We start from the raw sequence: 11583 nt of genomic DNA, 5'->3' as shown, positions 1-11583 counted from the left end.
CCAGTGTGGGGTGTGCAGGAGGCAGCTGATCGATGTTTCTCTCTCATTGATGTTTCTAACTCTCTATCCCTCTCCTTTCCTCTCTGTAAAAATTCAATAAAATATATTTTTTTTAAAAAAAGAAGAAGGAGGAGGAGGAAGAGGAAGAGAGGAAGGAGGAGGAGGAGGAGAAGGAGGAGGAGGAAGAGAGGAAGGAGGAGGAGGAGAAGGAGGAGGAGGAAGAGAGGAGGAGAGGAAGGAGGAGGAGGAGAGGAAGGAGGGGGAGGAAGAGGGGAAGGAGGGGGAGGAGGGGGAGGAGGAGGAGAAGAGGACCACCTTTGCAATCTACCACAGGGTCAAACAAAATAAAAATGCTCTATCTGGTCCTTGTGCCTTGGTCCCTATCCATATAACTAAAGCAAGACTTTATTCCTGGGCTCTCAATTGCCAGGAAGAGAAGGAGAGGACCTGCAGGGGGAGGGATAACAAAGTCTTGATTCAGTTACATGGATGACTTCACAGGATGATTCTATTTCATTTCCCCTGTGGCAGATGGCAAAAGTGGTCACAAGCCTTTGTTCCTCCTTTCATCCCTGCTCCTCATGCTTATCACGGGGAGTTCAAGGGCGGGAGTCTGCTTTCCCTCCACTTTGAATTTGGTCCGGTCTCAGGACTGCTCTGGGCAAGAGAAAGTGGCAGAAGTGGCAGAAGCTCCACGCCCAAACTTGTAAGAAGCCTCACACACTTCCACTGTCTCTCAGAACTGCTGCTGCCACGTGAGCTAGTCCAGGCTAGTCCGCTGGATGGCAGCAGACCATTGGAGAGAGTCCCAGTCTTCCCAGGTGGCCCAGCCGAGGCCATCACAGACAATGCCAGCCCTGAGCTGCTCCCCCTGCCCCACAGGCTGGCTGCAGACATGTGAGCAAATGCAGCCAAGATCAGCCAAGTTTGGCCCAGATCAGTAAATGGCACAGCTGACCCATAGATTCATAAGCGACTCACTGTTGTTTGAAACATTAAGTATTGAGGTATTTTCTTACAGTAAAAATTAACTGTTACATGCCCCAAGCTATTAAAACACACAAACACATTCTAAACTACCCTGTAGTTCTTTAACATTTCTCATAGTCTAAGTCTCATATACATGAGCAGGGGTTACCAGACCTTACCTCTCATGTATCCTGGGCTGGGTAAAATTCTATAATGAACCCACTTATACCTGGATCAGAGATGTGGTTATAATTTTCCTTCTAGCCTTATGCTTCCCTTTAAATTTCTCTCCAACCGATTTCCTATTGAGTTTGAATAATTTCAAAACAATCTCATTAGCAATGTGTGTTATATGGTTTATAATTTTTGTGTATCCTGGGGTGAGAGGAAAGGGGGGTGTATTGGAAACCCAGTGGGGTGAAGGAGAGACCAAAACTTACATGAAATCACATGTTAAAGGGAATCAAGGACTATATGTAAACAGTTTCTTGCAATATCCACTTTTTTTTTCCTGCTTTAAATAAAAATAGAAGCAACATCAACTTTCAGACCATGGCCTAAAATTCTTCCCAGGCTTTCCTCAAACACACATGTTAGTAATCCACTTATTTATCTACTAGTGGCCCGGTGCACGAAATTCGTGCACATCAAAAGGGAATTAATTAGAGGAAATATTTTAATATTGCTATTTGCCCTTTCTCTATAATAGAAGAGATGAAAGGAAATTAGTAAAATGTATATGAAAATCTCCTTCCTGTCAGAGTCTGGGGTGCACTGCGGGACCCAGAGACAAATCCCTGCCCACCACCTGCATGCACTTCGAAAACACAGGAGACCCAGATCCGGTTGGCCCCACCCCCATTGGGTAAGGCCCAGACCTGGACAGCCCCACCCCTGTCAAGCCCCTCCGGTGGGGGGTGCAGCCTCAGGTCCCCCAGCCCGGCACGTGGGCAGAGGGCATGGCCTGAGGTCCCTGTCAAGCCCCGCAGGCTGGGGGGCACAGCCTCAGGTCCCCATGAAGCCCCGCAGAGCAAGGGGAGTGGCCTGAGGCCTCTGTCAAGCCCTGCAGGTGAGGGGCGCAGCCGGGGTGGGGGCCATGGCCTGAGGTTTCCCGTCAAGCCCCACCAGGAAGGGGGTGCAGCCTGAGGTCCCCTGTCAAGCCCTGTGGGATGGGGGGTGTGGCCTGAGGGCCCTGTCAAGCCCCACCAGGCGAGGGGCATGGCCTGAGGTAACCACCAAGCTCAACCAGGCCAGGGGGTGCGGCCTGAGGTCCCCTGGCTTGACACCGGGGTGGAGGGTGCGGCCTGAGGTCCCCCGTCAAGCCCCACCAGGCAGAGGGCGCAGCCTGAGGTCCCCTGTCAGGCCCCACAAGGTGGGGGATGTGGCCTGAGGTCCCCATCTAGCCCTGCGGGGTGGGAATGCGGCCTGAGGTCCCTGTCAAGACCAGCCAGGCAGAGGGCATGGCCTGAGGTCCCCATTAAGCCCCCCCAGCCGGGGGGGGGGGGCGCAGCATGAGGTCTCCCGGCCCAGCACCCAGGTGGGGCCGCAGCCTGAGGTCCCCTGTCAAGCCCCGCGGGGTGGGGGACGCGGCCTGAGGTCTCCCAGCACAGCGCCGGGACGGGGGGCATGGCCCGAGGTCTCCCGGCCATGTGCCAGGGTGGAGGGCACGGCCTGAGGTCCCCATCAAGCCCCGCTGGGGCAGGGGGTGTGGCATGAGGTCTCCTGGCTCATCGTTGGGGCGGGGACACACCCTGAGGTCCCCTGTCAAGCCCGTCAGGCAGGGGCTGTGGCCTCAGGTCCCCATCAAGTCCCACTGGGGTGGGGGGCACAGCCCGAGGTCCCACATCAAGCTCTGCCGGGCAGGGGGCGTGGCCTGAGGTCCCTCGCCCTGGCCAGGTGCCATGCAGCCTCAGGTCCCTGCTGTTCGGTTGAAACATTACGTTGTCCTGGCTAATTTGCATATTCCTCTATTATATAGATAGATTGCTTAATTTCTTCAACAAATATGGAGTACACAGAAAGGATGTCAAATTGTAGCAGACATGTGCATTTGCATAGATATTCTTCCCCCCAAAAGAGAGTTTTCAAGCCAGTGAAACTAACATAGTCCCATAGAACGATTCATAGGGGAAAACCTGCGAGTAGGGCATCTATCCACAGGTTTTAGTGGACTGTCCAGGCAACCACAGAAATCAGGTACACAGAGCCAATCCGGTTTTCTCCAGAGCTTTCCGTACATGTATCCAGGAACAGAACATAGAAGAATATGTTCCCTGACAAACTCTAGCTCCCTGACAAACTCTAGCTCCTAGCATCACAAGTGCTCCGATAATCGACAGGTGGCTCTGGACCACCTGTGAATGCCAGTCGGCAGATGCTGAGTGTCAGACTTGGTGTCTAGTTGGAAGGAATGAGTGTGAGACATTGCTGCCCTCCCACGGTGTTTAGGTTGTGTGTGTGTGTTTTAAAATCATCCTTTTATTATTCTTGAGTATAAGAACCTAATAATTTTAAATGCCTTCTTTGTAATTCAATTGTAAATTGCAATGTCAAGCTTATTGTAAATTCTAAACCTAACATGAGTGGAGAGTTGTTTTTTTTAAAAATATATTTTTATTAATTTCAGAGAGGAAGGGAGAGGTGATAGAAACATCAATGATGAGAGAGAATCATTGATCGGCTGCCTCATGCACGCCCCACACAGGGGATCAAGCCTGCAACCCAGGCATGTGCCCTGACTGGGAATCAAACAGTGACCTCTTGGTTCATAAGTTGATGCTCAACCACTGGCCATGCCGGCCGGGCTTGAGTGGAGATCTTTAAAATATATATTGTCTCTTAGGAGCAGGTAAGGATCGAAAAACTCATAACCTAATTAATCAAGCCCTAGACTTGACTTTAGGTGAGGTTCCCTTGGGTAGGTTGTGTTTTGTATCAAGCCTTTCTCAGCCTGAGAGTGTAATGTGGCCAGTGAGTCAACTGTACTTAACACTAAAAAATGAGCCAAACAAGCTTCCACCGAGCAATTGTGGAATGCAGAGGTTTGATACCCACTCCAGTGGTCGGCAAACTGCGGCTCTTTGGCCCCTTGAGTGTGGCTCTTCCACAAAATACCGACTTCTGCACATGGGCCACGAAGTTTCAATCGCCCGCATGTGGTATTTTGTGGAAGAGCCACACTCAAGGGGCCAAAGAGCCACATGTGGCTCGCGAGCTGCAGTTTGCCGACCACGGCACTAGGCCATTCAGAAGATTGCACGACAGCCGTGGGACCTCAAACACTCAGCACCTTTGAAAGGTTACAGGTGGGTGTTGGTTACAGGAAGTGTGGACCCAACATAACCCACGAGGACATGTTCTGCCCCAGGGCCTTCTCAGAATGAGGGGTTCCGGAAGGGGATTTGCCAAGAAGAGTGGACAAGTTGAGGGAAAGACACATTTGGTCCTCAATTTAGGCGAAAGAGATGTGTTTAGGATTCACATCACAGTTGGAGCTGGGCTTCCTGCTACTATTAGGTTGGAAAACAAATGCCTCGTCATTATGAGATGATGTCTTTGCTGCTGTGCCTTCTGCGTTCCTCCGGTTAAAAATTTATGTCAAAATAATTATAGAAAAAAATGTATGACATAGAACAGCTGTGACCCGTTCCGCCTACAGCTTGTCGCTGACAGGGCCGCAGTAGATGGTACAGGAAGACCACAGACTGAGCGGCAGGGGGGTTGCTCACCGACTGGGAAGAGAGGCTTTAAGAGACAGCAGAAATGATCCCGACAAGCTACGCAACCTGTAGAGAAGGGCGCGGCGGCAGTATCAGAGGAGGTTCAAACAAGAAAAACAAATCATGTTTTCCACCCTTGCCTTTCCTTCTGTTAGAGAAGTGTGAGTGTCAGATTTCAAAATTACCCAGAAGGCTTATCTTTGAGCCCAGGATCTGTCATCGATGACAGAGTTGCTGGCAGGTAATGCCCTACACTGAGGCCCCTGGCACATGAATGAACCAGGAACTTAGGCAGCCAAGCCAGGAACCAGACCCAAAAGCTTCTGACATCCTTAGCCACCCACCACGAGTGAACAGGCAACAGTTGTCCCCAGGTTGGATGTGGGGAAGGTGTGACGTTTTGATTTTCAAATGTCATCTGTGCATTTAATGCTTGTTAATTCCTGGTAATGAGCTGCTCTTTTCTGGGGAGTTTGGCATAAGAATGCCAGGAAATGGATGAAGCAGAACATGTCTGCTGCATATTTCAACTCCTGGGAGTGCTAGAATGGAGTGGGGCGTGGAAACATGCCCAAAAGGCAATATTGCGTGAATTAATTACCTGCAGTTAGTCATGAATTGTGTTATGTGTATTTTGAACACAAGAGCGATTGCTAAAATAGCTTTATTTTCAGGGCTTTCCATGTATTATCTCATTTAATTCTTATAGCATCTCTAGGGAGCAGGTACTGTTTTTAACTCAATTTCACATAGGAGGAAACTGAGGCATGGAGAGGCTAAATAACTTGCCCAAGGCCATGCATATTGTAAGTGTCTGAGACGGGATTTGGACAAATATTGTCTATGCTGCCTTTCAGTGTTCATAGATGTGCAGATATGGTTTTTGTCTGTTCTATTTCTATTTGAAACTACATCTTCTTTTACTTATTATGTTTATCAACAACTTGGTCCTAATCTATCTGAGTTATTTATACACTAGAGGCCCAGTGCATGAAATTTGTGCAAGGGGCTCGGTCCTTGCAGCCCCAGCTTCCTCTGGAAGGTTGTCCGGGATGTTGTCCGGAAGGTTTTTCGGCCGTCCAGTCTAATTAGCATATTATGCTTTTATTATTATAGATAATTTTCCTGTTGAGCACGGAGTCTCAGTTCATCTCTAACCTTTTACATTAACAAATCTGAAGAAACCCAGTCTCTTCTTACCTCTTATCCACACGTTTAGTCTTGAAACGCGGCTGCTTTTCCTCTACGAATGACGTGTTTAGCGCTCTGTGTAATCTCTGGCAGAAAGAACAGAGTCACACACAGAGGTTATTAGAAACACACAGTCAGGGCCAAAGCACTGCCTGAGATTCAACGGTGTATCTCGTCATTACAAGCCTTGGCCTCTGTAAACAAATGTCCAGAGGTGCCCGAAACAGATCAACATTCAGCCTCAAATCTCAAGAGAACAAAAATTCTAAGTCTACTAGTAAGTTATTCTACAAGGAGGGGAAAAAAGTAATTTGATAGGAAGCTTAGAAAAGCTCTGGGTTGTAAAAAGGTATGTGATATATAGAAGAGCTGTCATGACTAAGGTGTGACAAAGGGCCCAGTGCACTTGCTAAAGGTGAGTTAAAAAAAAAAAAAAAAAAAAAAAGTCTGCCCCAGTCATAGGCAGCTGCCTAGGTTGCTATGTACTTAGGTAAGTGTTACACAGCTGGGAGAACAGCAGCCAGAAGCTGGTTGGCATTCTGGGCCTGGTTCATACCAACTCTGTTGTTAACTATACCAGGATGCCTGCATAATAAAAAAAAAAAAAAGAAGAAGAAGAAGTCTGAACTCCCCAGCAGCTAAAACAAAGAAGGAAAGAACACTTGAGAACAAAACTGATCTGTGGAGTTCTCTTTTTTAAAAAATATGTCTTGATTTTAGAGAGAGGAAGGGAGAGCGGTAGAGAGATACAAACATTGATGAGAGAGCCCCCACCAGGGACTGAGCCCGCAACCAGGGCACATGCCTTGATTGGGAATCGAACCGGTGACCTCTGGTTCATGGGTTGACCCTCAACCGCTGAGCCACACCAGGCAGACCGGAGTTCTCCTTAAGAGACCAAATATTTCCCAGGATGAAGGTAGGAAAACAGGGTTCAAGTGTAACCAAGCCAGTGATAGTAACCTACCTGGAAAAAAAAAGTACTGTGACAACAGAGTGGTCAGCAAAACAGATGAATGGGGCAAAAGTGGCCCCATTTTCTGTACCATTGAAAATTCAGAGAGAACCAGGGCCGGTGGGCTCAAAGGGAATCAGGGACTTCAAGCTCCCTCAACCGCTGAGCCACACCAGGCAGACCGGAGTTCTCCTTAAGAGACCAAATATTTCCCAGGATGAAGGTAGGAAAACAGGGTTCAAGTGTAACCAAGCCAGTGATAGTAACCTACCTGGAAAAAAAAAAGTACTGTGACAACAGAGTGGTCAGCAAAACAGATGAATGGGGCAAAAGTGGCCCCATTTTCTGTACCATTGAAAATTCAGAGAGAACCAGGGCCGGTGGGCTCAAAGGGAATCAGGGACTTCAAGCTCATTTAATGGGTTTCAATTTTAGCATGAGAAGAATCTGTAGGGAAAAAAATCTTTCACAACAGCTCCTCAGATTGCTACTATTTAAGTGAAACCAGGTTTAAAAAAACCCAATTCTATTGCTTCCATTGTGAGCAGCAGTGGAGGGTTATAGAAAAGGAAGGGGCTTTATGGGAGAGCTTAATTTAAGGGGAAAGTGAATGAATGGGATGGAGGAGACTGCCCTGTACACGGAGGGTGTCCACCACCTCAGTTCTCTAGGTAACGTGTCACTGTCGGTCTGACTTGGGGCTCGGGATCCTCCCACTACTGGGAATCCTGACGGTTGGGAGCGGAGCAAGAGGCCCGCGGCACTCACCTGACTGGTGTGGAGCCAGTACTGCCTCGACTTGTTTCTATTGCTTCCATTGTGAGCAGCAGTGGAGGGTTATAGAAAAGGAAGGGGCTTTATGGGAGAGCTTAATTTAAGGGGAAAGTGAATGAATGGGATGGAGGAGACTGCCCTGTACACGGAGGGTGTCCACCACCTCAGTTCTCTAGGTAACGTGTCACTGTCGGTCTGACTTGGGGCTCGGGATCCTCCCACTACTGGGAATCCTGACGGTTGGGAGCGGAGCAAGAGGCCCGCGGCACTCACCTGACTGGTGTGGAGCCAGTACTGCAGCCTCGACTTGTTCTTGATTCGTGGTAGCAGCAGCCTGTACACGATGTGCTCACCAATGGCTGTCAAGATGGACAGACCCAACCCGGCGCAGAGCAGCACGAAGAGCCCAGAGAAGTGCTTGATGCCCATCTGCAAAGTCTGGGGCAGAACAGAAAGGAGAGGCCATGGGTGTGATGCTCCATTTGCACCCACACTTGTTCGTTCGTGGATGCAGATTCTTTTTCTCCTAGATCCCGAGGATGCGGAGTCTGTCCCCCCTGTGTGCCCTGTGTACCCCACTTCCACTGCACTGTGAAAGCAGTCCAGTCAGGATGGAGCGCAGGTCCTGGGGTCCCACTCACACACAGTCCTGTTGTATGAATGGCCTTGGACTTGTGCAGAGGCCCTGAGTCTGAACCATGCGACAGCCTCTACAGAGGCAGTGAGAGAGAGTCTGAGGGATGAAACAATTTGATATATTAAAACAGTGAATAGTTATCAAGAAAAGAATCTCTCTCAGGGACGTAGAATGAGTAGGTTTCAGGGGAAAAGATGATATTTTCAAAAATTTTGAAATGTAGCTCTGGCAGGAAACACAGAGATCAACTAGTTCCATGTACTCATTTTACAGATGCAGAACCTAGGAGCAGAGAAATGAGATAAATTGAGCGAGGTCCCCAGATTAGTCAGCCACGGAGGAGAAATTGAAGCCACCTAATGTTTGTCGATTGCTTACTCTTTTGCCCGGAGATAGGTATTATAACTGCAATTTATAGTTGAGGAAACGGAGGTCCCTGCAGGTTTTAGGTGACAGAGTTGGTCTGCAAGTCCAAGTTTGTTTTGCTCCGAAGCCTGGGCTCTGCTGCCGTTCCAGCAACCACAGTACCAATAACTACATGTGGCCGCACTTGGCTAGGCGATTTACATGTGCTGCCTAAGGGGACCCTCCCGAGTTCTCTACGACACAGGTATTATTCCGTCACTGACATCGACGGCAAGAGTCAGTCATGCAGAAGGATGGACCTTGGATAGGTTGAGTGCCTACTGCGTGCCAGGCACTCTTCCAAGTCCCACGGGATGGAGACAGGAGGGTTTTGTCCTTGCCTTTAATCAGCCTGAGTCTGGGGAGGAAGCAAACCTGTATAGTATCAGATATTTACATTACGATTCATAACAGTAGCAAAATTACAGTTATGAAATAGCAACGAAAATAATTTTATGGTTGGGGGTCACCACAACATGAGGAACTGTATTAAAGGGTCACGGCATTAAGAAGGTTGAGAACCACAGGTATACCCTGTGTACCTGACCACACCCCCTGGGCTCTGTGGAGAGGCTGACTCAGGAGGTAAGATTTAGAGTAAGAGAGGCAGACGGGGAGGCTCGCCTGGAAAAGTACCCGTTCTAAGCTTATGGTGGTGGAAACAAAGAAGGAAAGGCGTGACCTTCTGGCACAGTGATGCAGGGGGTTGTGAAAGGGACTGCGACTTAGGGGTAGGGTGCATGAGGCATGCGTCGTGAGGGAGGGCAAGCCCTGGGATGCCTGGGTGTCAGCCCTTTGCTGGAGGCTTTCTGTCATCCTCATCCTCACATCATTTATTTAACACTTAATATGTGGAGGGCACAGTTCTGAGCTCTTTATCAGTGCAGCAACTTGTTTAATATTCATAACGACCTATCAGGTGGGTCCTGTTATCTCCATCTTATAGGCGAGGAAATTTAGGAACAAACGAGTGAAGTAACTTGGTCAAGGTCGCAGAACTAGGAAAGGTTAGAGCTGGGGTTTGAACCCAGGCAGTCTGGCTCCAGAGCCTACACTCTTTTTTTTTTTAAAGTTTTTATTGATTTTTAGAGAGAGAGGAAGGGAGAGAGATAGAAACATCAATATCAACATTAACCTGCTGCCTCCTGCACGCTCCTTACTGGGGATCGAGCTCAAAACTCGGGCATGTGCCCTGACCTGGAGTTGAACCAGTAGGTCGCAGAACTAGGAAAGGTTAGAGCTGGGGTTTGAACCCAGGCAGTCTGGCTCCAGAGCCTACACTCTTTTTTTTTTTAAAGTTTTTATTGATTTTTAGAGAGAGAGGAAGGGAGAGAGATAGAAACATCAACATCAACATCAACATCAACCTGCTGCCTCCTGCACGCTCCTTACTGGGGATTGAGCTCAAAACTCGGGCATGTGCCCTGACCTGGAATTGAACCAGCAACTTCTGGGTGCATGGGACAACACTCCACCAGTGAGCCACACCAGCTGGCCAGAGCCTACCCTCTTAAACAACTCGTTTGACTGATGTGGGTGAGCCTCCCATCCTCTTGAAGAGATTTCCCTTTCTTTCATTTTCCCTACCTCCACTCCCAGTCCGGGAGAAACTGCCAGCCAGGCACGGTTCAGGCATGGCTAGGCCTCCTGGGTATTCCAGGAAGTGTATCTAGGGGGCAGGGTTCAGGGGAAGAGCTTGGAGACCTCAGGCTTTGGTGGAGCCTGGGCCACAGATCTGGTTTCCTCCATGACGCTAGTTCAGGCTGTGGCTCAGGCTCTAAGATTGCTGGTGAACTAATGACTACAGGTGAGCAGGGACATAGCAGGTCCAGATCCAGGGGGCTGAGACACAGGCAGGAAGAGTGGGCCGACCACCCGAGGATGCCAGTGGAAGCCAGCCCTAGGGAGAGGAATGCTGGGCCCCAGTAGGGCTCTGTGAGGAGGTGTACGGGGCCCGAGGGCTACACAGGTACTGGAGCTTTCCTGGGACATCTCTCTACAGGTGGTGTCCATTATATAACTTCATCTCTGGAAAGTATATGCAAATGTGTTTGGAAATAGCTTTTGGCCTGCACCTGTCGTAATGGATACAGGAACTAGCCATCACAGAAGGACTCAGTGTGCTATTACCGCTACGGATAAAGAGGAAACTGCGGCAATTCACTTTGGACTTGAACATCATCAACCATTCAGCAAAACACTAAACAGACTGGCACTGCTTTCTGAGAAGGCGCTGCCAAGATGAAGAAGAAAAGTGTAACACACAGTGAGTCATCTCGCCTTTAAACACACGGCTTCCCTCTGTGTGTCCTTGTGCAGCCAATAGTCTCATTTTCCTCTTACCACCTCAGTAACGAAGAGGCTGTTTCAGCTTATTTTATACCTCTCTTCCTTTCAATTTCTGTTGTTTACACCCACACACTAATGGACAAATAGAAGTGGTTACTTTTTAAAACTGGGCATCTAATATGTGGACCGGATACCACATACGTGTAGTATGATCTTCTAATCACCCCGTTAAGTTAAATACTATTATCCCCATTTCACAGTCGAGGAAACTGAGGCTCATAGAGACTAACGACCTAACCCACGATCACACGGCTAACGAATGGGGAGCCAGGCTGTGGATCCAGGTCTGTCTGTGGCCAAAGCACACGTTGCCTTTCAAACGAACACCATTGACAGATCCCTGGCCATCTGAGCTCTGTCTATTCCCTCTAACAACTCGCAGACATTTTTATTCAAAACTCACCGTCTGAATTGAAAACCCGCAGTAACCTGCCTGTGAGCGCCACCGGAAATGTTTACATTGTGTCTGAGCCTGAGTGTGCGATGCACAGCTGCAGCCGCAGTTCGGCTGCTCGTCCCCGAGGACCAGGGTGAGCGCGCTGCACTTTTCCAGCCGAGCCTCCCCTTCTGCCTCTCTTACTCTT

The 11583-nt window shown here is 49.0% G+C and overlaps 1 protein-coding gene across 1 annotated transcript in view; it reads right to left on the bottom strand.

Annotated features, from left to right (window-relative positions):
* Positions 1-11583, bottom strand: part of GRIN3A (glutamate receptor, ionotropic, N-methyl-D-aspartate 3A) — a 165136-nt gene that overhangs the window by 22326 nt on the left and 131227 nt on the right. The window contains exons 8-9 of the mRNA XM_005859834.1: positions 7882-8046; positions 5889-5965 (exon numbers count right to left, since the gene is read on the bottom strand). Coding sequence (XP_005859896.1) covers positions 5889-5965; positions 7882-8046 — 242 coding nt within the window. The remainder of the gene's footprint in view (positions 1-5888; positions 5966-7881; positions 8047-11583) is intronic.

Source organism: Myotis brandtii, unplaced genomic scaffold (genome assembly GCF_000412655.1).
Source record: "Myotis brandtii unplaced genomic scaffold, ASM41265v1 scaffold13, whole genome shotgun sequence".
In the NCBI taxonomy this organism is placed as follows: domain Eukaryota; kingdom Metazoa; phylum Chordata; class Mammalia; order Chiroptera; family Vespertilionidae; genus Myotis; species Myotis brandtii.
Note: the sequence above shows the minus strand (reverse complement) of the source record. Positions and strands in the feature narration are given on the sequence as shown.